Raw genomic sequence first — 25,859 nt, 5'->3', positions numbered from 1 at the left:
CTTTTTTTTTATGAGGATTTTATTTTAGTGCCGCCTTTAGACGTATATTGTAAGAAAGCATTTAAATAAATACAAACTCTCCTTGGCCGAACGCCTATGATGGCTTTATCATTCAAAGTTTCTAAACGCTCTCGTCCGCATAAAATCATGCTTAAATATATCACAGATGAAGGATGCATGCTGTGTGGTACAATCGAAACAGCTGAACGCTTCTTGTTGCCTTGTTCAGTCAAGCGGCTTACGTGGGCTACATTGGCGCACTGATTCCTTGATCAACCTTCATTGCTATCTTTTGATTAAATATATTGACCATTCCAAACAGCTACTAAAGCACTTTCGTATTGGAAATTTGATCTCTTTTATGCAATTGCTTGTCGCTTTTTGAGTTTATGGAGACTACACTGAAGATATACTTTTAAAACTCACCTTTGTGGCCAAATGAAAAGGCAGCAAGAGCTACAGCCTTACTTAAACGGATCCACCATGGAAATTTCCGTCATCAGAAAATGCAGAAATATCGCAACCCAGCACTTTGATAGCTGTTTTTTGTTGTAATTTCTATTTAATTTGTAACACTGCCCGTCTAGAGGCGGCATTAGAATTAAACCCCTTATACACCAAAAAAATTAAGAAGGTCAAGGTTGGAGGTCGCAGAGAGTGCATTTTGCTGTGAGACCACGCAAGAAGAGCACTATAGGACTGCTCTACCCAGTTAAAGTATATGGTTTTGTTTAAAGATAAAATTACCCTCTTCCTTCGCTAATAAAGGATAATTGGCGTTTGAATTTTATCTCCAAGCTAATTCTGGTCAACTAGTAAGTGCTGCTGGCAAAAAGTGGTACAGGTGATATGCGCATGTACTCATGAGCGATTCTATTAATTTCACCTTTTTCTTTGGATTTAGTGTACATCATAATCCTTAGTTATCTTCAAAGATTTATTTCATATTCTTCCAATATTGAACTGTATGATAAATCCTTGTTGACAAACAACTCAAAAGATATAACAAGGAATCCTCTATACTATTAGGTATTTAAAGTTGGTTATATATGTTGAGGCAGTGAGCTACATGCTTTTTTGTGAGGGGATGAGTTGAATGGTCAGGCCAGGGCCTCACTTTTTCACCGAATACCATTTAAATTGCTACTGTATACATCGATTAGGTTCAACTTTGGTTATAGGCAGTCATAATATAGAATCCACTGAAATAATGGGACGCAGCATGTTAAAATCTTGGGGTTAAATTCTTCTACTGGAATAGGCAATATTTGTCACAGTGGAGTTTTGGGCAACCTGTGCCATTTTTGACAAATGTTTTGCTGAATGGATAATACGAGCTTTTTTAAGGTAGCACCGGAAGACAGCACAAAAGAGTGAAAAACAACACATGACTTTGGCAGAGACCTTTTTGAATTTGAAATCTCCCAATTTATTTCAAGAAAACCATAAACTGGCATCATGAGCGCTGTATCCCATAAAAATCTCTCTTTAATGTAACCTTTAGCTAATATAGTAATGAAAAAGGACAGATAGCAATTTAGGTTTTCTTTTCAGGATTTGGTATTTGCCTCTAATCATTTCTCCTCTTTCTTCTTGTGTGATGGTTGTACTGAGTAGACAACATCGTCATCTTTAATCGAATAAAGTGAATAAATGCTACTCCTTTTCCATATCACAACTATATATATACCCTAGTTAAAAACCCCTCCTCATTTGAATCTTTTAACCAATGATTCCAATTTATCTTTCTATTATGTAATGCATAACTCATACTAAAAAAACTCAACTACTTAATTTTCCCTTTTCATTTTTTTTAATTTTTATTTTTTACCATTACAACTGTAGAAAGATTAAATCTTATTTATAATACTTTGTCTATGCCTCCAAATATTCGCGCTTCCAAGAAACTATATGATCTGATTGTAATTGGAGGTGGCTCAGGGGGAATATCCGCTGCTAGAAGAGCTGCTGGTGTGCATGGAGCAAGTGTTGCATTGGTAGAATGTTATCCTGTATTAGGTGGCACTTGTGTCAATGTGGGTTGTGTTCCCAAAAAGATCATGTGGAATACTGCCTCTCTCTTTGAGACCATTCATCAAGCCAAAGGCTATGGTTATGAAATCCCCGGTGAGGTCAAGTTTAACTGGTCAGTGCTTAAAAAGAAACGTGATGCTTATATTCAACGTTTAAATGGAATCTATGACACGAACCTAAAGAAGGACAAGGTAGAATATATTCAAGGTTTCGCTAGTTTTGTCAACTCAAACACACTAAGTATCAAGCCTGCTGATAAAGAATCTAAATCCTTTGAAGTTCAAGGTAAGCACATATTAATTGCCTCTGGCAGCCACTCGATTATTCCCAAGGTTCCCGGTGCTGAACTGGGTATTACATCCAATGGCTTTTTTGACCTTGAGCATCAGCCAAAGCGCGTCGCTGTTGTCGGTACAGGATATATCTCTATCGAACTCTCTGGTGTCTTTCACGCACTTGGTTCAGCTGTCACGGTTTTTTCTAGGAGTAAACAGATTCTTCGAAAATTTGACTCAGTCATCAAGGACAATTTGCTCGCTCAAATGCAGGCTGTGGGTATCAATTTTGTCTTTGATTCTTCTGTCAAAGGTTTGAAGAAATCGGATGCAGGCATTGTTGTTCAATATGAAGCGGAAGGAAATCAAGGAGAACTAGAGGCAGATACAGTGCTTTGGGCTATTGGTCGTGGTGCAAATGTTGATGGAATGAATTTGGAAGCTGCAGGTGTTAAGTTGGATGATAAACAACAGATTGTTGTTGATGATTATCAAAACACAAATGTGAAGGGTATCTATGCTTTGGGAGATGTTATAGGAAAAGCTCAATTAACTCCAGGTAAGTAAGCGCAAACTGCATCAATACTACAAAGAAAACTTATGATTCACTTCTTTATAAAGTTGCAATTGCAGCTGCACGCAAACTTTCGGATAGGCTATTTGGAGGACCGAAATTCAAGGAATCTAAGCTTGATTATATTAATATTCCTAGCGTCGTTTTTGCACATCCCACATGCGGTGCAATCGGCTATACCGAAGACGAGGCAAGAGAAAAGTTTGATGATGTTAAGGTCTATAACGCCAAATTCACCAATTTGTACTTTGGTATCCTTGATGAAAAAGAATCCACAGCCTACAAATTGATTACGGCAGGAAAAGAAGAGAAAGTGGTTGGTCTTCATCTTTTTGGCCAAAGTAGTGATGAAATCCTTCAGGGATTTGGTGTTGCCATACGTATGGGCGCAACGAAATCAGATTTCGATAACTGCGTTGCTATTCATCCTACCGCGGCTGAAGAATTGGTCACTTTGCGTTAAACAAAGTACAGCTTTTTCACTCACAATTAGCACTTCATTTCTCACACGTATGTTATTTTTATTTGTTTTACATAAAAAAGAATATTATTCTTGATGTAATTGTTGCTGAAGAGTAGTAACATAAGATTTAAGATCATTGTCAATAACATCGTGGACCAAGGTTCCTTTGGTAGTAAACCAAGTAGCAACGTTAGGCTCAATCTTTGTAGTAGCTGACTTATTGGTGAGTTTGTCGGAATAAGTGAGGGTCAATGGGTATTTGGAGGTATATTTCTCCATCTTTCCAGAAATTCTTAATGTTGCAGAGGGCTATAAAATCAATTCGTAAGACAATTGTACTCAACTGTTTATATTATTTACCCTTCCATGACTATATTGAGTGCCCATAAAGATTTCATTTTTTTCAATAAAGTGTGAATATGCAAAGGCTATGGATTGAAGAATCCAAAATACAATGACACTAATTGTAGTTACATTGATAGATTCGCGAAAGCCCGTTGTATATTCATAATAAAATGAGCCTCCAGCAATGATGCAGGAAACATAACCTAAAAACAACTTCATGTCTGTATGAACATGTGACTGAACAAACTTTTGCTCTTTGCCATAGTACTTGAATAGAAAAAAAGAAAGGAAAAATTGATTAATTGTGTAGCAAAATAATAGATTAAAGCAAATTTACTCTAGCTATTTCATCATCTACAGCATTTTTAAGTTGTGTTGCATCATACTTGTTTGCAAGTTCTACTGGGGGCAAGTTTTCGCTGCTTGAGTCTGTTTACTAAATTATGAGTATTCATCTAATTGTATATTTCGCCGTTAACTATGTCGAACCTTTCGTAACAGTCTCTGACATGTTTTAAAAAATGAAGTTTATTAAAAAAAAATACACGAAACGACGTGTCAATTGCAATAGTTCCCCTCAAACTTTAGCCAATAAAAAACCAGAGGTTGTCCAAAAGTCACAGGAGAATCATTTTCCTATTTCGTCCGTTTGCAAGTGCTCAACCCAACTCGAAACCATGGCTTTCCTTTATTTACATATTACTAGAAAAATGTCTCATAAATTTTCTTCTACTTTAGCTTGTCAGCTTAAATGATTCTTAAGGAAAAAAAACATACTATCAGCAAATATGATTGAAACTACCTAGCATATTGTTAAGTTGCTTTCATGGCTTCTATATTTTATGTTCCTGCAACAATACATTATGCCGGTGAATCTGATCATCATGTAGTCATTAAGTTGACAGAAAAAATGGCTGGACATTAATCAGTAACTTTTCTTTAAAAGAACTACTTAAAAATCCAAGTGAACATCAGACAACCGTAGCAATAGACAAAGGATGCATTTTGTGTATGTGCAGTGTATTTCTAATCTCCTCTTGATAGTGTCCTACACATTTCTTTCACTAATACCTTAAATAAAAAAAGGTGAAGAAATAATCATATCTCTTTTAAAGATATAAGCTGTTCTTACTAAATTTTCTGACCGTCATTATTTATGGACACATAAAATCACTTAAATATTTTAACGCACAATAAGCAAAACTTCTTTATGAGCTTCGTTTCCCATTAATTAGAAAAAAATTTAAAAAAAGATTATTATCTGATTGATAGGGTTTAAAACCTTGCTTAGTTTAGTAGAGTATAACTCTGTGAAGCCGCAACTTTTGGACATTATGTAAAGACGACGGGTATAAAGATAATTATATATAACAATGCTCTTTTCTAAATATACATAAATCATTGCTCCTTCAATGATAAGCTAATTTTTACCAACATTGGATATGGAGTAAGCTGTTACTGGTACTAATTCATTTTATATACACCATCTTTATTTGCTATATTAAATCTTCAGAGCGCATTTCCTGAAAAAACACTAGGTTTTCGCTTTGGTTACCAATGTTTGTATGGTAAAAATTTACCATCCAAAGTTATTTTCACACGATCGCCTTCAGGATCCTCTACCTAAAAAGTCATACGAGATCAGAATGCAAATTTCCCTTAACCAGTAACGATTTTACCCTATCGACATGAGCTTTGAAATCAATAGCAGACATAATACCATCGCCAAACTACAAAAATAATTGGGTTAAGGTATGAATATTTGTGAGTGATAATAGAAAACCTTTTCATGTATAACAGCTTTAAGAGGATACCCATAGACTTGAATCATTTCAAAAAGTCTATACAATGTTGGGTCTGTTGGGGGCATAGAGATAATCCTATTATCACTTGTTAAATAAATGTCCTCACTTTGCTATTTATCAAAACTTGCCCTCCTCTTGTAGGATAATAATGGCTTCCAAGCTCTTCAGCCAAGTGTTGTGTAGGTACATTAAGTACAGCTGATAAGTTACGAATTTGCTCATCCGTAGGCTTGGCCTATATTTACGCGTCATGAATTTGATAACTAAAATGGTTATACACATCCAGTATTTACCTGTCCATAAAAAATAGCTGCTGCGAAAACTTCATCACATCCAATAGCCTCACCAATTTGTTGAAAACTAACTTTTACTTATTACAATATGTGTGTGTTGAGTTTGTTTTATTATTTACCTGAGTTTTCTTGTGTCCTTTGCTAAAAACATACGTTGTTGTAATGGGCTAAGGTGTATTTGGTTCTATATTGACTCTTCACTAAACAGATAACTCACATTGCTAGTAATCCGCAACTTACATTCATCTGTTTTGTTTTTCTTTATCTTGGGAATAAAAAACGAAATCTCCGTTCAATACGAAAAATAATGCCGTAATGACAAACTTCAATTCCCGACGGTAAGTCAAAAAGGGTTGGTGGAGTAGAAAAGATTTAATGCAAATAATTAAGTCTTACAAGCAGAAGATGCCTCATAAGTAAGCAATAGGACTTGATTATTCATACAGCATCTTAGATTATATACACATCAAGGCTTTTATATCATACGTAGCTGTTATTGCGATAAAAAGTCCAAAAAAAAAGCTGTACCCTATTTGAACTGTGAGCAATAGAGCGCCACTGACTTTTTATTATTCAGATGTTTTGATTTTTGTTATTAACCTTATATAGAGAAATTCAATGTACCCTTTTCATAGGTTGCAATAGCCTTTGGAGGAACATTTGAACCATTTATTTATTTTCCGTGTATTACACATCAAGATCAGCCATGATGTAGGTTCACAAACACAAAGCGGCTTCCTCTTTTGAGATCGGAATGAACCCATTTTCTGTCATTGCTTATCACGCCTGCTAGTTTTTTACTTTTAGGACATATCCTAAAAGAAAAGCTCCGGGTGTGGAGTTGTGTTTTCACTAATAAAGTAACTGCATATTATTGGTACATCTTGCACAATTTATTATGGAAGTCAATTAAGAATAAAAAAGATACCAAGACATCACCTTGCTTTATTACTTTTGAAAATTGATTGGCAATTAAAAGGAAATAAACATGTGAGAGGTCTTTATGCTCTATTCTATTCCAAATTTTACTGAAAGCGGGAAAATGTGGGGAATTAAGTGATGGAGTGGTACATAGATGGATTATGCATTTGTTTTACAAAGCTTGCATTCTGTACTTATGTTAAAAGGGAAAAAAATGCTGTTTTCTATTAATTTGTCACATTTTGACTGTAAACGACGTGAAAGAAACTGTATGTTTGTAGACTATCAGGTACATATGAGATAGATTAAGCATTCATAAATAAAGTTTTGTCCCTCTTTCGGTATTCTTGATTATTTATACTGTGGGAAAACAGGAAAGTAGATTATTGTTATACGAACTATGAAAACCAGGAAGGTGGGACTATGGGGTAAAAATGTTACCTACTTGGTAATTGGGATTTGGTTTAGACTAGTAAACGATTTTTTTTTGTTTTAGCCAAGTAACAAAATGCACTGTCCACAGTCGAAAAGTTACGTAAATAAATACTCTGTGGAATAAAAGTTAATGTCTTGTAAGAATGACATCTTTCTTTACTATGTAGATGTATGTGTCCCCAAAATTTAATTCGCTGTCATTACGGAGGATTATTTTGTGTTGAAGGAGAATTTTTCGTTGAAAAAAAATCATGAAAATGTGCGGTTTCATATGACTTAAAGTTTATACTACTTTAAATTGTACACCCATCAAGTATATAAAGTCTTGCTTAATGAAATGAAATTAGTGTACAGAAATCAACCTTCTCTCTCTTTCTCTTTCCATTAATCATTAAGGAAAAGGAAAAGAACCTTTGTATATTTTTTCTTCTTCTTTTCTTTTATAAATAACGTATATATAACAAACAATGAAGCATCTATCATTAATTGCCACAACAATATCATGCATTGGTGGTTTCCTATTCGGTTATGACACTGGTATATTTTATACTTAAAAGGATATATTCTATATAAGCAAAATATCCTAATTTATGCCTTTTTTATTACTATCATTCAGGTGTCATATCCGGTGTATTAACCATGCCGACCTTTCCATCTTATTTCGGAATTGAAGGTGATGCGGCGGATATAGCCAGGATCAAAGGTGATGTCGTATCACTACTGCAAGCAGGTTGCTGTGTAGGTGCCTTATTAGTCAATTTCCTTGCAGGTAAAAATAAAAACCATTCATTTAATTAATTCAAATTGCTCATGCCTTTATAGATCCTTTTGGACGTAAATGGACAATTGTTTTAAGCTCAATCATCTTTATTGTTGGCTCAGTACTTCAAGTAGCAGCACAAAACCTTCCGACAATGTTAGCTGGTCGTTTCTTTGGTGGAAGTAAGTTGAATAAGCTAATAATATGTACGATGACTAATGCTTTTCAAAGTGGGCATTGGTGCATGCTCTATGCTGGTCCCTATGTATGTTGCTGAAATTGCTCCGCGTAAATTAAGAGGAAGATTAGGTACACTATGGCAGTTCCTTATTGTTCTTGGTATCATGATGTCTTATTGGTAAATCTCTAAACATAATAACATTCCAATCTTTTTACTGATTGCATGATAATAGGATTGATTATGGCTGTCTACGTAATATACCCACAGGTAATACCCAATGGAGAGTTCCCCTTGGTATACAAATCGCCCCAGGAGGAATCTTATGTATTGGTATGATCTTTTTACCCGAGTCTTTGAGATGGCTTGCAGCACATGGACGTACAGAACAAGTTTTAAAAAACTTATGTAAATTAAGAGACTTGCCTGAAGATCATCCTGATATTGTTGAGGAACTTCGAGAAATTGAAGCTGCAGCAGAAGCAGACAGAGAAGCCACCTCTGGTAAATGGACTGAGATGTTTGAACGTGAAAACCTTCACAGATTATTCATTGGTATTATGCTTCAAATATTTCAACAATGGACTGGCAGTAACGCTATTGTAAATACATAAGAAGCGCTACAAAAGACAAGCAAAATTAATTTTTCTTTCTGTATAGAACTATTACGCTCCTGACATCTTCAATTCCATTGGCCTTAGTGGCAATGATACCGATATCCTGGCCACCGGCGTTTATGGTGCAGTTAAAGTGGGCTTTGTCTTTATCACTTTCTTCTTTGTTGATAACCGACTTGGTCGTCGTCACACTTTAATGCTAGGCTCAGCCATCATGATGGTAGCTTTCTTTGTTCTTGGTGGTATGCTTATTGGACTTGAAAATGATACAAATGGTCAATTGGGCTCTGAAGGTGCAGCAGTTGGCGCAAAAGGTTATGTTGCCATGGTCTGCATTTACATTTTCGCTATTGGGTAAGCATAACGTTGCTATTCACTTTAATGTTTTATTAATGCTTTTTAGTTATGAATGCTCTTGGGGACCTATCGTTTGGATTGTCTGTTCAGAGATTTATCCCACACGTATTCGTGCCATGTCTCTCTCTCTTACCACAGCCTTTAACTGGGCTATGAATGCTACTATTGCTAAAGTGACACCAATTATGTTGGCAGAAATCACTTATGGTACTTACTTCTTCTTTGGTGCTATGGCTGTTATCATGGGCTCATTTGCCTATATTTTTTTGCCAGAAACAAGAGGAAGATCTCTTGAAGAAATCAATGAGGTAAACAAATTAACATGTATATAGCATATAAGCATTTTGTTCACATATCTTTATAGTTATTCTCCAGTGGTCAAGTATGGGCATTCAAAGACACCTATGTTGTTGATACAGAAAAAATTAAAAGGGACGAAGAAGAAGGAATTTATAAAGATTAATTATTTTCATTCTCATTTTATATTAAATATCAGCATTTACAAAATACACTCTCTTATTTTTCATGGGATTACAATATTACTACACACTGTTGTATTCGTGTTTCAAAATCAAAGCATGTCAAACAATCAATGAGGACAGCCCTTTCGTTGTATTCATTGCTCATAAATAATCAAAAGAGTAGTTAGCCAAAGTTACATTCATAACGAAGCAAAATACGCCTGAAGTTCTTCAGATATTGCAAATCAGTGACTTTAAAAATAAATTTAGATACAAAGCATTTTGCTCAAACTCTAGGATACTATCTTCTTCACAACAGATAACGGTATCTGCAAGACATTGTTTCATCCAGGCTGGATCAAAAGTTAGAGTACAAAGAATGTAAAACTTCTTTAGGATTAAGGTTTTTAAAGGTCGTATCTCACTCTAAGGATTACATCTTAATGATGGATCATTTCAAAAATTAAAACGGTTTTAGGCAAAATAAACATTGCTACATTGTATTTCCATCCTGAGCTTTTATTACAGCTTGAACTCTAGTAGACAGACGATCCATATGCTTACAACAATCCACCCTATCAAATGCTTTTACTCAACTTTAATCCTTGCCCATAGTCCATGAGTCCTCTTGCCCTTTGTTCATACACAACTAATTTTAATTTCAAACCTTTCCACATATGGCCAATTGGGTTCATGTCAGGCGATGGGTAGGGTAAAGGCAGCACTAAATCTTTTGCTTCCTTTTTGGGATAGGTTGTTGCTACCTTGTTAACATGCTTTGGGTTGTTATTATGCTGAAAAATAAATCACCACACCCTAAGCGGCAGTAATCAAGGTTATGTACAATAGTTTTTAGATATGAATATAATCTAATGCAGTCATTTTATCGTCGTATACCTAAAAAATATACCAAAATCCATAAGAAGTCATGCAAGCCCATATCACAGCGCTTTCTCCACCTTGATTACGGCTAGAATTACATAATGAGGCAGTGATGAGATTCCAAACTCTAATAGTATTTGGCTTCATGCATGCCCAAACATTGATTTTGGACGCGTCAAAGAATAAAATTCCCATCTAGTCATCAATAATCTAATATCTGTAAGCAAGAGAGGCAACCCAAACGGTTTTCTCGGTGGTTTGAGGATAGAAAAGATTCCCTTCTTTTTAGCTGGACTTTGAATTTTAGATTTATTTAAACATACAGTGTAGGGTTATCAGTCAAGCTCATATAAGCGGCCATAAATATTCAAAGGACCCAGTAATTGGCCTCAATAGTCATGTGATGATCCTTTTCTTCACGAGGGTCTTGCTTGCTTTGGTTAGATGGAAAGCCATTTGCCAGCATTACAAAGGCTTTAGATATTTGTGACCTCTCGTTAAAGAAAAAGACTGCAAGATTCATAAAGATTTATAGAGTATATTCTTTATTAATATCACAGTATCTAAATTGGTACCCTTTCCATAAAGGTTCTACTTAGTCCCTTCTAAGATACTTTAACTAATTGTGGCTGCAAATCGAGGACAGATAAAAATGATATAAAAATCTGTTCCTGATCATGCAAATGCATTGCTATTATTTGTTTCTCAAATTCATTTTGTTTTAATGCGTCATTGCTTCAGAAGCTATATTAAAGTAGCTCGTCTAGAGTGAAAGAAATAAAATTAGTAATGATTGAAGGATAGAGGAAAGAACGTCAGAGTGTAAAGAATTCCCTACTCTGATCTTGTTGTTTGAATGTAAAATGAACAGATAAAGAAACAAAGAGATGAACGACACAAAAAAAAATTGTAATACTGATTGAAAAGAGCTCAAAAATTTTAGGTGATTAAATGAAATCTGTTTGACGAAATTGTTATCTAACTATGGCAAAACCACAATTAGGTAGCAAAAAATCCGTAGTTCGTTCCTGTACTTAATTTTTAATGAAATGCGCAAATAGGTTTCGAAAAAAAATGTATTAGTATTGTCGTAAACGATGATATTTAAGAATAAGGATGTTTGTAAATTCTTGAATAGTATCCATGTCTGAATGTAATGGTTTGGAAATTTAAATCATTCATTGGCATTGATTTGAATAACGACTATCTGAGCTTTAAACTTTGACAACTTTTGTAAATATCCAATACCATAGCAGGAAGCATTTATTTCATTCTTTTGTATTAATTGATATCAACTACAATATGCAACCTAAATTGTCACACGTTCCCAGATATGTACAAAATGTGTAGAATACACAATCATCTGGCTATTTACTACGCTCACAAATTTGGAAGTTCCTACTTTTAAACTTACGTCATCGTCCACAAACAGTCCTAAGTTCACCCCCTGGTGCGCATAGAATTTGTCATGAACATGCTATCGCACTCTTTATCTTTTTGTTTCATTAATAATGTCTGACGTTGCAGAATCACCAAAGTTAGTCACTGGTATGAACAAGAAATGAAGTGCTTACGTTGATTACTAATTTATTTCTCTTTAGCTGGCTTCGATGCTCGGTACATTTTATTAATTTGAATAATTTTTTTATTAACTAATATGTAAACAGCTTCCCCAACACCAATCAATCAAAAAAGTAATTCTTCTTGAACTAATGCGTATTCAATTCTTGTTTAACTTGTTAAATTAAATAGCTGCTGGCAAAACTATGTTGATTATTATAAGTGTATTGGTGCTCGTGGCGAAGATTTTGCTCCTTGTAAGCAATTCTTTAAGGCTTACCATGCCTTATGTCCTAATGAATGGGTATAAAAATAGAATACTAAAAAGAAAAAAGAAATTAAATGATTGTTATAGATCTCAAAGTGGGACAGTCAAAGAGAAGAAGGCACTAACCCTTCCAACTTTGAAGTTTAAAAATTGTTTTTTTTTTCTAAAGTTTATTAAAGAAAAAAAAAAAACTCCCCATTTTCAAGTAGATAGTATTAATCGACGTCTTTGCCACCAAATTGTATTTCCACGAATAATTGTGCTTTTTGGTAAGAATTTTGATTGTTGTTGAATATTGTAATTATTATTAGGAATAATGGTTGTATTGTTTGTTGGTATAAATTGATCATCATTATCATCACCTTCATCCTGAATAGCATCATGTTTGCTAGCACTTGTATCAATTAACTGTTTAATATAATGACTTGATATCATGTCTCTTTTGACTCCACCTAAACATAACCTCTGTAAACCAGACTCTGATGTTGCTTGATGTCGATTAATATTTTCAATTTCTATATTTACACGCTGGACGACTGAATTAAAAAAAGTGGATCCCAAGCATCTCGAGTCACTCAAACTGATGGTTTTTAGGGTTGAACAGTGGGTTATGATAGCTGTGAGGGTATCTTCAGAAATCTTTTCTGTATGGTTATTGAATATACAAATATGCTGAATTCGCTTGCATCTTGAGGCAACGTAGTGTATTGATTTATCTGTCAACTGATACGCATTACCAATCGAGAGATATTCAAGTGAGTTTCCACATCGATCAGCGATGGTAGCTAAGCTCGAGTCTGTCACGGGCGTATTACCAGTAATTTCTATCGACCGCAGTTGTGGATTCGTGATGGCCAATTTACAGAGTGTTGAACTTTGTATGCTTGAGCAATTGTTGAGTTTTATAGATTCTAAAGTGCCCGAAGTCATGTATTTTGCCATTTCATACACTGAATCATCTGTTTTGGGTGAATACGTATCGAGTTGAATGGATTTTAGCTTTAAGCAATTGTAAGCAAAATGAGCCAAAGGTAATGAATGCGTATACTTTGGTGGTAGTGGCGTTGGTGGTACAGTTGGGGTTGCAGGTGGCTGTCCATTGAATGATGATTCTATTGTTTGATTTGGTAAGCGAGAAAAAGGTAAGGGAGGTCTTAACCTTGCTTGTGATTGTTGGTGTTGTTGCTGTTTGTTTATTAAATGATTTGGTACGGGAGGTGCAACAGGACGGGTGAGATGGAATTTGATTGAGATGGATAATAGGTTGGGACATAGATTGGTTATTAAATAAATAGTACTTGAAGTAACATGAAACTCTCTATCCGAATGGACGAGTTCGAGAGAAGTGATGAGTTCACCATATCGCAGGGTTGTATTTCGTTTAGACAAAATATGAAATATTCTTTCAAAATCTTTTTCTCTAACAAATTTAAAGTTTGACCAAAGTCTTGAAGCGGATATGAATTGCCAACTTTTACAAACGAGAGAAGTTTTGACAAGTTCTGATTGATTTAAATAGGATAACGTTCGTTCAAGACATGGTATACTATTGAGTTTTAAGCTTGCATCTTTTGTCATGCACCAAATTTGTAAAAGAAAACAAGAAAAAAAGAAAGAAAGAAAAAATAAAATAAAAACCTTTACAATAAGGTAAATCCTTTCTTTTTTTTTCTTTCTTTTTTTTTCTTTTTAGTGGAAAAAGAAAGAGAAACAAATTTTTTTTGTCTCGGTTATAAAATTCGAGTAGCGCGTAGTAGTAATAATAATAATATTAATAAAAGAGAGAAAGTATCCCTTTTTTTTTATTTTTCTTTTTGATTATTAATGGATTATGAATTAAATAAGAAAGTCTCGAATGTTATTTGTTATTGAAACAAAAAAAGAATTGCATGGTCCATGAAATTAAGCAGGGAAATCGCTTAAATAGTACAGCAATATGACGCAATTTAGATACAGTGAGAACGATGAATTTTGTCACTTTGAGAAAATTGAATGTCCGTAACCAAAAAATAAATGTCACTTTTCCAAAAATCTATGACTTCAAACCGGATGGCTATGTTGATTCAGTGGAACTAATTCAACGCAATATCCACAAGGCTCTTGCAACGATGAACACGCTGTCATCCATTGGTGTAAATCCTTCCGGTTTTTCCAAGCTTCTCTGCACTAGATTCTACGCTCACATCGTTCGGCCTCAGCTTGAGTACGGCTTAGCTATCAATCGTTTCACGGTCCATCGATTTCACGCTCTGGAGGAAGCCCGGAATAACTGCATCAGGAAAATCTACGGTGCTCGAGGTAAAGCGTCCACTAAGGTTATGCTTCACATGTCCAAGTTGCCCCTCATGTCAGAACGAGTCAATATACTACAAGCGCAGTTCCTCTTTCGTTCTCTATATTTGCCTGAAGATGCATTGCTTCACCGCTTACTACCTTATATTTAGTGTAACGAGGGCATCAATGGTACCTTCTCTCTCGGACTTCGCTTTGGAAAACGGCGCTATCTACTACTGACGAACCTGATACCCGTTCATTCAAGGCTGCTAAACGACGATTTCTGCAACAGAACCTAGAGATCTGTCAACAATGCCGAATCTCCAAGCAGCTTTCTCACTGCCGTCAATCGATCTCCATGGACCCTATACTCTGGTTACCCATGTCTAAGTCAGAGTGTAGCCACTGTATACGCTGGAGACCAGGCTGGATCCCTGGTGGCAAGCCAAGACCATGTCCAAAACACCCTATGCAACAGCTTTCTAAGAATCATGCTATCAGCTGCCTTGATATGCATCAACACTTGTTTATGCCCGAAGCTGTCCAGGATCCACTGTCATTTCTTTTAAGCATGCTTTCTCTACGTCCTTCGATTCCCCCATGTTCTGCTCTCACCTGGTATCAGCTATGGCCAATCATATGCTCCATACTGCATGAATTAGATCAGCTACACCATGGCAAATTGATCCCGGCCAAACACCCCTATGGTCAAAAGCCTCTTATATGGTTAAGTTAATTCCTTTAGCTTTTCTTTGATAACTCCACTCATTCCTCCCCTTTCATGTTTTTTACCCTTGCTCCCAAAAGAGGTTTTCTTCTAAGCATGAACATCCTAAAGTATTGATCTGGCCCGGGAGGATGTTTATTATATTATTTCTGCGCTCAATTGGACCTTAAATAAAAGATTATGTTTAAAAAAATTATCTCAAAAAAATCTATTTGTCCCTTTATGTCTACAAGTTTTGTCCTTTTGAAGTAAAAGAAATGTCACAAGTTATGATACTTTTGTTATATTTTTATTTTGAAACCATGGCAAATACTTTTTACGAAAAGCACAACCACTGTAGAAAATTAAAGTATTTTCACTGAAATAAAACAAAATATAAAAAAAAATAAACAATGTATAGCACGATTTTATTCCTTTACAGGATTGAGAGTTCCATAAAAACGAGTGGAAGCCTTTTTCTCTTATTTAAAGCGTGTTTCTTAAATAATTAATGGTCTAAGCAATCCATCTGTAAATTTACATTGGGCTTGTATTGTTGCATTTAAAAGAAGTATGTGTTATTTGTCATTCCAGCTATCACCAGAAATTGCCTATATCCAAAATAATGCCCAATAATTATACGCACCTCCAAAAGAAAAGAAAAAGTTATATCACGGTACATAATAAATCTTTTCTTTCTTCTTTATCATAAATTTTTAAATAGTAAAAGCTCTGTAAACTAAAAGAAACAAATCGATTTGACTTCTTGTATTAAAAAGTGCAATGAGAGTATTATTGCTAACGCAGCGCCAAAGGGCGTTTTGGAATATGAAAAACCGCCCATTGAAATTTTTTTCAAGCTGCCTTTCGACAAAAAGAAAAAAAAAAAAAAAAAAAAAAAAAAAAAAAAAAAAAAACGCCCTTTGGTGTTGCATTAACAGTATCTCTTCTGGTATTAATTATAGTTACTTGTACAACAATGTTGAAACACTTTTTTGGTTTAAAATACATAGTCTAACCAACTATTTATTATCTGCTTTCTTCCTTAACAAAATATTATGTTCAAAACACCAGCAGCAACAGGATACTCTTACTTTTCTTGGCTACCAACGGCTGGTCAACTTCCTCCAGCCTACGATTATTTTGACTTTGCCACCACCTTTGATGGAAACCAGAAATGTATAGATCGCTGGTACGGCAACGCGATGAAAAAAGTTTTGAAAGATGCAAAGGGAGAAGACAAATTCGAGATCGCTCAAAAAATCAATGAATTTAATGCAATAAACTAAATATTTAATACCTTTTGTGAGGATGTCACTTTATGGTCCTTATTAACTCGGACCCTATTAAAATTTCTGCACTATATTTTTTAAAATTGACATGAGCTCTGACAATGTTTAAGCAGCTATAGCAGAACGATTCAGCAAATTTAAACAGTTCCAAAACGTAGCAAATTAGTATCTTCTTGCTTTGAAAGGCTTTAATCTTGAATATGACGAAGAAACCCACTATGTCAGGTCAGTTTCTGGTCATAAAGTTGTCAGCCGAGATCGCATCGGGGATCGTCTTTGTCTCATTACAGACAACTTCTTGTAATCACCAACCTACGACAAAAAAAAACTTTTTGCTGCCGCTTCAGAATGCGTTAAAGCGTATTTATTAGCATTATTAAAGTCATTTAACTTAAGGATTACCGCTTTCTTCAGTATAAGTACAAGGCTACTAGCAAAGCTAGATTTTCATCTTACCAGAAAATGGTAGCTGCCACTCATCAGATGACTTATGAATACGAATATCACTCTATGCAGTCGGCAGAGTAATCATGGATTTTGAAGTGCGTAGATGAATATTTTCGTATGTCTGAAAATTCAGCGATGTAGTTGAAGTTGTTTTGCAATGTTTACCATAGTAGAATTCATCTTTATTTAAACTAAAAACGCAATCATCCATTAACTTATTGCATTCTCAATGTATAGAGAACTCAACTGATTGCATTCTGAGGTGACATATAAGCGAGAAATTTAAAGATCCATTATTAACATGATTTACATATAAAGTTACACGCAAGATAATAATGTAATGCAATGCAGCAAACTTTGGCAACATTTGACTTTTCTCTGTCTAACTGGTTCAAATCCAGAAAAATATAAACAAATACGTGTGCATAATAAATATCACTCAAAGTAAATTTCTTTTGTTTTTCTTTTGTTTTACTTAACATCAAAAACAAGAAGTCCCTTGAAGCGTATACACTTCATTGTAATCCCTTTTATTTTATCTTTTTATTTTACTTTACTCAAAACAGTTTGATCTACTTAACAAGATCTGGTGGTCACTTATTACAAGCGAACTATATTCAATCTATTACTATTTTGGGAACCAAACACTATTCAAAACCTTGGTTTCAAGTCAAAAACTCTTTATAACAAGCCTACTTTATACTATAAGCACCTTACAAACTCCAATCTCACGATAGGACTGATAATTCCTATTCACTTTAGTACCTTTAGGCGAGATTTTAAGACCTATTAACTTTAATAGGGACGCTAATAGGGTCCGTTGGGTGATAACTTTTTTGATTTTGGAGTATTAAAGCTAGTTTAATTGGGACTGTTGGGTTTGCTCTAATTACACAAAATAGGCCGCTGTTGCTGCTCGAGGTGGTGGAGTTGTTAGTAATTCATCAGCAAATCATAGTTTATGAGATACAAACAAAAAAATCGCCAAAGATCTAGAAGATCACTTGTTTGATGAGTATTCTTGTTAAATTTAAATCAGCTTTTATTTATCATACTTAATTAACTTCTTTTTTGTTTTACGCAGATTAGGCGAGAAGTTTATTTTTTTGGACAAGGACTCGATCCACCATAATGAAACTGCCCAAATCTTAGGTGGCCCCACGGAACTACCTGTAAAACCTCTAACTCATGCTTGCCAATCATTGCTTGATAAGTTGGCCATTTGCGCGCCAAGTGCAAGAGTAATGAGAGAATTGATTAGATCTCATCCCTTAAAAATGGATGAGCCTTTTGATCTTTCAATTCACGCTGACCTCAATTTTACAGAAGTTCTATGCACTCATTTGTAAGTTGTTCATTTTGGCAAGATCAACAAATACTAATAAGCTAACTTCCCTTTTTTGATTTCAATAATCACAGTCTTAATTTGATTGATAGCCCGAGAAATCCTATGCAACAACAACAGTCGGAAAGGAACACTGCCTTTCTTACCACCCTTCCAATCCTTCACAATATGTTTATTGACTGTAACGATGTAATTGACATGCAATGGTAAGTATAATTGTCAACTTAGTGCTTGTCCATCTACCTCATACACCTTATAAATGACATAGGATCGAGAAGCAAACGTCTTTGACCGGCGACGTTAAATGGGATGGAGTGGCATTTTTGATAAAAAATAAGTTTGTAATTCCTTTGTTTGTTGAACTCTCTGGCGGAATCAATTGTAATAGTGGCACTGAAAAAGCGCGAGATGATGAAGAAAAGATGATCCGCCAGCTAATCAAGCTATTAAAGCTCAAGAAAGCTGAGGGATCCGAGCTACCTCACCAATATTACATAAGATATCATGGTAAAATCTTAGTATCCATTTGTATATAATGTATACTAATTAATAAAAACACCTTTTTTTGTAGATTTGAAAATATATTTTGAATCTTTGTTCTACTTTGGAGAATATTATGTTAAGCGAACCTATTTTGAATTAGTATGCCCTACCACTCCTAAAGAGTTAAAAACATTTGTTGAAAAAATTCCTTATTTATTTCAATATCACCAAGCACTTCATGACCAAATCTAGTCTTAAAGGGACATTGATAATATGTGATTATTTATGTATAAAGTTATACCAAATAAATTTTGGGACAAAATGTTGAAACAAAACTTTTAAAATATATGGCATGTAAGTTCAAGGTCAATTCATACGTGTAAACTTAAGTTTGTGATTTCAAGTTTTGAGAAAAGAAAGGTTCAGGTACTTATTTTAAAACTAAATCCATAAAATAATTTTCAGTATTCTGTTGCTTTAATAAGTGGTTCATATCGCCTCTGCATACTTCGAAGTATACAGCTGAATAAAATAATTTTATGCAGAGTAAAATGTGCTGTTGAGCAGTAAGTTTTTCTGCTGTTCCATAAAATGATTTAGTAAAACAAAAATACTTTTTGCTATCTATAATGGGCTGAAAGGAATTTTTCTTTTTTTTTCACGATGCATTACTGCTATTTGTTTTTTTTTTTTTAGTTGCTTGAGGTTTGATACAAAAATACCTTAATGTGTCTTGCCATTTCTTATTAGTCTTCTTTAAAGAAAAAGAGTTTAAATACTCTACCAAGCAATTGTTATCTCTTCCTTTTTTTTGAAAAGAGTTTCTTGCTATGAATGATCCTATATTCTACCATTATATCCCCACTTTTAACTATTTTTTGTGTGATCGACCAGAGTTAATCAAACAAGAAGATCAGTCAAACCAAACAGGAGCGGCCATTAAAACATTGTATCGTTTGGAGCGACTTGGTTTCGTCATTTACAAAAGTGTTTAACCAAGTGTTTGAACACGATCATAAAATGCACACATCACATATATTTTTCATTCTACTATTTGTATTGGTGACTAAATCATTTTATTGAACAGCTGAAAAATCGACTACTCCACAGCACATTTTACTCTTTTATTCAACTTTAACATCTTTTGATTGGACACACAATTTTTTTTTTTTCAAGTCGCAATTTTTTTATATTTTTCAAACACGAAACATGGTACAATCATGATGTCATTCATTTTTAGGGTATTGGCTCTTTTACTTTGTGTTTGCGTATCTTGATTTCCTTTGGCATCTTTCTATTAAAAAAAAAAGGCACTCATCCATGCCCGTCCCTCTCCATTTCTTAAGGTAGCGTACGAAGGAGTGTTATGTCTGGACCGTAATGAATGAGATCAGGTTACACAAAATCGAAATCCTCTTTTGTCTTTAGCATAAAAGGGTTGTGACTGATCATGGAAAGAACACTGCTTGACGAAATCAGATGGCCTGACAGTTGATCGCTGAAAGAAAGCAGGTTGCAGTGGTGAGCCAATAGGAACTGAGATGCTTGAGATTGTATAAGGGTCTGTTAAAGTATGTGTTTCTTGAAAGGCCACTGGATAACGTAAGAACTAGATTATTTTTGGACATTATGATTGGCTAGGGAGTGTGTCGGAATCAGGAATGTTTAGGAATACAAATGAATGGGTCATGAGCGGAGTAGGGTTGAAATGAGAATGAAGGAAAAGAAGGTTTTTTTAATTGATTACATATGAATGCATGAATAATAAAGTATTGTGATATCATTCTTAAATAAGCCATATTTTTTGCTTTTTTTTATTTTCACTGCTTGTGGATTAGAGCAAGTGACATCATCATTCCAGATGTTGTCTATACATTATTGATTCCACGTGGTTTCAGCTGAGTTGGATAGAAAGACAAACATTCGATTGGTTTAAAGTGAATTAAGTGAAATTTTTTAATTAGGAATACAGGTGAACAGATAATGATTACAAAGAGAGAAAGGAGGGGGGGGGAATAATCGTTTGTGTTTATAATAAATAAAAAAAGGGTCTATGAGGGGATGCTATCATGCTTGTTTAGTCTTCATCCGTGATCGAGGTGACCATGGGTTTCATAAAAGTACGTTTGAGTAACTTGAAAACTTCGCCATAAACAATCATGAACAAGATCAAACCCCAATCGAGACCCCATTCCCAAGTGATACCAAGCATACGGAAACCAGTGATGGCCACTTTAGGGATATACATAAAGATACAGAGACAAATGATATTAAACAAGAAGGTACCAATGAATGTTTTTGATTTCAATGTTTCCTTGATGCCAGCCAAATTCCATTCGGACTGTCGGTAACTGCGACAGTGAACCATGACAACAAGAGCAGAAAAACAAAAGACGACCAAAAGAGAAGTACGGCCTCTGAAGAAGGAATCACAAGCACCAGCGACATAATTCGAGTCACAGTTCACAGCACCCACTCCACTGCCCACTGTATACAGAGGAACAAAGAAAGCGACGAGACAGACGATACAGAGACCGATAGAATAACCAAAGGTATCGATGATGATTTCTCGGTTAAAGATGCTCTCGGTCGGAGGACGAGGAGGTTCTTGCATGACGGTTTTCGATGGAGGTTGAACACTGAGTAAACTAGCGGGAGGAGTGATGGCGATATAGACAAAGATCATTTGAAGGGTAGACATGGGAGCAGCACTTCGACCTTCCGGATCACGAACAGCCAGACAGGTCAAGACAACCAGAGCGAGACCAAACAGACAAATCCAGTAATAAAGTAAGAAACGTTGCATGTTTTGATAAATACGACGACCCTCAGCGATGGCACGAATGATGGTTGCAAAGTTATCGTCCGTCAAGATGATATCAGACGCTTGTTTGGCCACATCACTTCCATTCTTGCCCATAGCGATACCCACATCAGCAATACGAAGCGAAGGAGAATCATTCACACCATCTCCCGTCATGGCCGCAATATTCTTTCGACGGGCAGAGGCTTGGATCATCTTGACCTTGGTCTCAGGGGAGCAGCGGGATACGACCAAGGGCAGTTGAGGAAGTTCATCGATCTGTTCATCCGTCATGGCATCAAACGCAGTACCTGTCATCACCAACTTTTTGATTTCCTCAGGAGACATTCGGTGGTTCAAGATGTCGATTTCTTTGGCAATCGCTGTCGCTGTCGCTTCATGGTCACCGGTCAACATGTGAACAGAGATACCTGCCCGGTGCGCCTCACGCACGGCCTGTCGCGATTCCTCACGGGGAGGATCGTAAATGCCGGTGAGACCGAGAAAGAAGAGGTCCCGTTCGATATCATCACGAAGGAGCTGACCTAGTTCTTCAGCAGAGACATCCGAGGGAATATCCAACTTACGGTAGGCCATGGCCATCACACGAAGACCTTTGCCAGCCAGCGTGTTTACCTTTTCCAACACGTCCTCATGGTCTTGCTGACTGGCCAGGTTGGAGCAGAGTGGAAGGACCCGTTCGGCAGCCCCCTTGGTAAAGACATAGACCACCCCCGTGTTTTTATCCAGACAGAGGGTCGACATCCGTTTGATGGTCGAATCAAATTGATACTCGGCCAATAATTCCCAGCCACTGTCGACCAACTCGGGTTTTCCCATGTTGAACTTGTGAGCAAAGACCTGGAGGGCGACTTCGGTAGGAGCTCCGCTTGAAATCCAATCGTCTTCCTCGCTTTCCTTTTCGGATCCTGCTTGTTTTCGATAGATACTCGACACGTTACAGAGAGCCGCACACCGAACCAGGTTGAGGGTGTCTGGCGAGAGGGTGTGTTTGTCGATGGGAGTTGCCTGCTGATCATCCTCCATTTTATCCGGCAGTGTCTCGAACGTTCGGTATACATCGCCGACGGGTGACAAACCCTGAGGGACCACATAAAAATAACCTTCGAGAGGCGTCCAGAATCGGACGACGACCATCTTGGCCATCGTGAGTGTTCCGGTCTTGTCTGAAAAGATGTTGGTGACCGATCCCAAGGTCTCGAGGCATTTCAGCTTTCGAACGATCGCCCTTTGACGTGTCATTTCTTTACCCCCGAGGACCAAGGTGACGGTCATGACGGTCGTCAAACCGGCTGGTAAAACGGAAAGGGCGGCTGTCATGGCATACATGCCCGTGTCATAATCTGCTTTGAATTTGACAGAGGCCAAGACGATGATGACTGAGATGACAGCGGCTGCGAGTAACATGATGTACATCTTGTCGAGACTTTTCTGAAGGCGAGTTCGATCACTGTCTCCCGAATCATTCAATTTCTTTGCGACTTTTCCAATTTCGGTGTGCATACCAGTTGAAGTCACAATGGCTTTACCCCTGCCTTTGGAAATAATGGTGGATGAATAAATCATGTTGACACGATCACCCAAAGGTTCATCTGTTGAAACAGTCAGATGAGTTGATTGTTTCTTTCTTTTGTTTACCTGCATTGTCAAGCACAATCAATTGTTTAGAGACCGGAACTGATTCTCCTGTCAACAAGGCTTCATCAATCTCCAAATTGGACACATAAATCAATCGAGCATCTGCACCCACCGAATCACCTTCTTTAATCACAAGTATATCACCCGGTACCACTTCACGACTCGGAATCGATTTTTCCACACCATCACGAATGACATCCGCCATAGGAGAAGACAGGTTTCGAAGGGCGGCCAAGGTTTGTTCAGCAGCATATTCTTGAGAGAAGCCGAGATAGAGATTGAGTAGGGCGATAAACATCAGCATGGATCCAGTCACATAATCCGCCAAAACATAAGAAGCAATCGAAAGAGCAATAAAAATCCAATTCATCGCATCCATGAATTGAGCAAGGAGAACCTTGATCCACTTGGGTCCACCGTCCGAAGAGAGTTCATTGAATCCAAAAGTATGATGGCGCTCGGTGACTTGATCTGAAGATAATCCATAGTCTAAATCAGTTGATAAACCTTTTGCAACATCCTCAATGGACCTTGTATGCCAATCTGAAAAGGTTTCTTCTGTTTTCATGACAAAGAAAAAAAAAAAAAAAAAATAAACAAAAAAAAAAAAAGGTCAAATATTTATACTTGCTAGTTTTTTCAGATTTCTATCTTTATTGGCTGCAGCGTGAAACGAATCCAACAAAATTTATAAAACATAAACTTTTTTTACGTAAAAAAATATTCCCTGATTTGAAGTCCACTCATCCCCTTTCTGTTGTCATGTTTTCTGTGTTTCTCTCCCCCCCCCCTGATTTTTTTTATTTATTTGGATATGCAAGACATGATGAATTGCATAGGATCAATCGAATATGAATTCTGTACAATGATTGCTTATAGACAACAAACAATGATTTCTATTCAGATGATGAACCCATTTTCTTCTTTTTTCCGTAGTCTCTCTTTGTGAATATAAAAGGAAAAAAAAAAAAAATAGAAAAAAAAAATTATTTATTTCTCCGCAGTCCTCAAATAGGAAAAGAAGATTCACTGCTATTTGTAATCAGGATGATTCTGATTGGGAATAAATCATTGGATGTGCATTTTGTTATTGTTTATACCCTGTTGGAACCTGCAGATTGAATGTACAGTACTTTTTTGAGTTTTATAGAATGATCAATAAAAGACATAATTTATTGAATGTATGACTCATACGTCAGACATCTTTTTTTCTATTTGCTCTTTTTTTTCTTATTCTTTTTTTTCTAACGGACCATTCCGCCGAACTGACATTTTATATTAAAGTTATACAATAACGCACAGTACATGTCACACAAAGAAAGACGACAGCGAAAATTGCTCAATAAGATGGATAAAGACAGTAAATGATGAATTCTGTAGTTCTAGAGTTGGATGATTGTACTTTATTTACCAAAACATTTCAAAATGAGTTGATAGAAATGATTAGGACAAGACTGTGGTCTGATAGGATGATGTGAAACCATTGAACTTTGATAACTGTAGATGGGTTCATCACTTGATAGGGTCTGTGGATAAAATAAGAGGTGTCTTTGTTCTTCATCTTCTGAAAGACTACTGATACTGTCATCATCCTCCTCTTCTTCTTCATTGAATGAACAAGGGGAAGGTATAAATCCACGTTCTCTTAATAATTGATGTGTCCATAAAAGATATAATCCTTCGTTATCATCTGGACTGGCTGTGGTTGTTAAATCTAGAAATGGTTCATTATCTTTCTTATTTTATTTTGATGATTATTACTTGATAATGTGTTGACTGAACCATACGTTTGATTTGAGATTGTTTCTTGTAAAAGTTTAATTGAATTCATTTATAAATCATGATGTTTACCTTCATTTATATAATCTGTGGTGGATGAACTCGAAGGTGTATTGAACATGGACTATCATCATTCAATGTCTTGTTTATTCTCATTCATCAAATTATTTACCAACTTTGATTGTACCCAATGAGATGGACTGTTCATTGATAATAATAATAATAATAATGGAAAGAAGAAAGTCAATAGATTGAATACTCCTTTTTGGATTACTTCAAATCTTGTGCTTTTTATAATATTTTAAAATGAAAACTATAACTAGTTTGCCCTTTAATGTTTATTCAAGCCCTTTTTTTATTACTCGTCTTATGATCCTTATTCAATAATCCGTTCAAGAACATTACTCGTGTTTATTTGATTGGATGTCGATCGTTTTCAACCGGTCATCACTGCACATCATTCGCTTCAAAATAGAATAAAAAAAAAAGGAGAAAAAAGGGGGAAACAATAAACATTGAATGATCCATGTTTGAGTCAAAAGAGAGACACAAAGCTTACTTGGCATCAAACCACCTTCTTATTCAATCCATAAACAATTCACTATTTCTTTTTTTTTTTTTTTTTTTGAAACAAACAGTTGTATTCTATTCAACATCCCATTTAGAAAATTACCTTTTTTAAAAAAATTAAAATGATGACTGAGCATAGAAATAATAATGTGAATGTCTCTTTCATCAGACTCAAATCGACTTCCTTTTTGTGACGATAATAGCAAAAAAGGCTTGTTTTTCTATCGTCAAGAGGGTAAAGTATCGAATGCGTTCTTTGTAAAATCAAGTTGA

General features: G+C 35.7%; 10 protein-coding genes across 10 annotated transcripts; 6 read left to right on the top strand and 4 right to left on the bottom strand.

Annotated features, from left to right (window-relative positions):
• Window positions 1-1,877: 1,877 nt before the first annotated feature.
• Window positions 1,878-3,346, top strand: RO3G_00022 (glutathione-disulfide reductase; the record flags this gene model as incomplete). Its single annotated transcript, XM_067654613.1, has 2 exons — window positions 1,878-2,868; window positions 2,931-3,346. The coding sequence occupies 2 exons, from the start codon at window positions 1,878-1,880 to the stop codon at window positions 3,344-3,346; spliced, it is 1,407 nt and encodes a 468-aa protein (XP_067510714.1).
• Window positions 3,347-3,430: 84 nt separating this feature from the next.
• On the bottom strand, window positions 3,431-4,202 carry RO3G_00021 (uncharacterized protein; the record flags this gene model as incomplete). Its single annotated transcript, XM_067654612.1, has 4 exons — window positions 3,431-3,655; window positions 3,707-3,958; window positions 4,029-4,120; window positions 4,181-4,202. 4 exons carry the CDS (start codon window positions 4,200-4,202, stop codon window positions 3,431-3,433), a joined length of 591 nt encoding a protein of 196 aa, XP_067510713.1.
• Window positions 4,203-5,242: 1,040 nt separating this feature from the next.
• On the bottom strand, window positions 5,243-6,035 carry RO3G_00020 (uncharacterized protein; the record flags this gene model as incomplete). Its single annotated transcript, XM_067654611.1, has 7 exons — window positions 5,243-5,314; window positions 5,371-5,421; window positions 5,539-5,571; window positions 5,603-5,731; window positions 5,790-5,856; window positions 5,909-5,973; window positions 6,030-6,035. The coding sequence occupies 7 exons, from the start codon at window positions 6,033-6,035 to the stop codon at window positions 5,243-5,245; spliced, it is 423 nt and encodes a 140-aa protein (XP_067510712.1).
• A 1,749-nt stretch (window positions 6,036-7,784) lies between these two features.
• Window positions 7,785-9,520, top strand: RO3G_00019 (uncharacterized protein; the record flags this gene model as incomplete). The annotated part of the gene is made up of 7 exons (XM_067654610.1): window positions 7,785-7,914; window positions 7,968-8,087; window positions 8,137-8,263; window positions 8,319-8,685; window positions 8,744-9,054; window positions 9,104-9,365; window positions 9,422-9,520. The coding sequence occupies 7 exons, from the start codon at window positions 7,785-7,787 to the stop codon at window positions 9,518-9,520; spliced, it is 1,416 nt and encodes a 471-aa protein (XP_067510711.1).
• A 2,391-nt stretch (window positions 9,521-11,911) lies between these two features.
• RO3G_00018 (uncharacterized protein) lies at window positions 11,912-12,375 on the top strand (the record flags this gene model as incomplete). The annotated part of the gene is made up of 4 exons (XM_067654609.1): window positions 11,912-11,937; window positions 12,068-12,094; window positions 12,153-12,264; window positions 12,316-12,375. 4 exons carry the CDS (start codon window positions 11,912-11,914, stop codon window positions 12,373-12,375), a joined length of 225 nt encoding a protein of 74 aa, XP_067510710.1.
• A 1,817-nt stretch (window positions 12,376-14,192) lies between these two features.
• RO3G_00017 (uncharacterized protein) lies at window positions 14,193-15,238 on the top strand (the record flags this gene model as incomplete). Its single annotated transcript, XM_067654608.1, has 2 exons — window positions 14,193-14,526; window positions 14,682-15,238. The coding sequence occupies 2 exons, from the start codon at window positions 14,193-14,195 to the stop codon at window positions 15,236-15,238; spliced, it is 891 nt and encodes a 296-aa protein (XP_067510709.1).
• Window positions 15,239-16,266: 1,028 nt separating this feature from the next.
• RO3G_00016 (uncharacterized protein) lies at window positions 16,267-16,497 on the top strand (the record flags this gene model as incomplete). Its single annotated transcript, XM_067654607.1, has 1 exon — window positions 16,267-16,497. One exon carries the CDS (start codon window positions 16,267-16,269, stop codon window positions 16,495-16,497), a length of 231 nt encoding a protein of 76 aa, XP_067510708.1.
• Window positions 16,498-18,224: 1,727 nt separating this feature from the next.
• Window positions 18,225-19,027, top strand: RO3G_00015 (uncharacterized protein; the record flags this gene model as incomplete). Its single annotated transcript, XM_067654606.1, has 4 exons — window positions 18,225-18,292; window positions 18,385-18,498; window positions 18,561-18,673; window positions 18,864-19,027. 4 exons carry the CDS (start codon window positions 18,225-18,227, stop codon window positions 19,025-19,027), a joined length of 459 nt encoding a protein of 152 aa, XP_067510707.1.
• Window positions 19,028-20,852: 1,825 nt separating this feature from the next.
• Window positions 20,853-23,805, bottom strand: RO3G_00014 (uncharacterized protein; the record flags this gene model as incomplete). The annotated part of the gene is made up of 2 exons (XM_067654605.1): window positions 20,853-23,191; window positions 23,238-23,805. 2 exons carry the CDS (start codon window positions 23,803-23,805, stop codon window positions 20,853-20,855), a joined length of 2,907 nt encoding a protein of 968 aa, XP_067510706.1.
• An 835-nt stretch (window positions 23,806-24,640) lies between these two features.
• On the bottom strand, window positions 24,641-25,224 carry RO3G_00013 (uncharacterized protein; the record flags this gene model as incomplete). Its single annotated transcript, XM_067654604.1, has 3 exons — window positions 24,641-24,951; window positions 25,089-25,140; window positions 25,189-25,224. The coding sequence occupies 3 exons, from the start codon at window positions 25,222-25,224 to the stop codon at window positions 24,641-24,643; spliced, it is 399 nt and encodes a 132-aa protein (XP_067510705.1).
• Between the last annotated feature and the right edge of the window lie 635 nt (window positions 25,225-25,859).

The sequence above is a fragment of the Rhizopus delemar genome, genomic scaffold, assembly GCF_000149305.1.
Source record: "Rhizopus delemar RA 99-880 supercont3.1 genomic scaffold, whole genome shotgun sequence".
NCBI lineage: Eukaryota > Fungi > Mucoromycota > Mucoromycetes > Mucorales > Rhizopodaceae > Rhizopus > Rhizopus delemar.
Note: the sequence above shows the minus strand (reverse complement) of the source record. Positions and strands in the feature narration are given on the sequence as shown.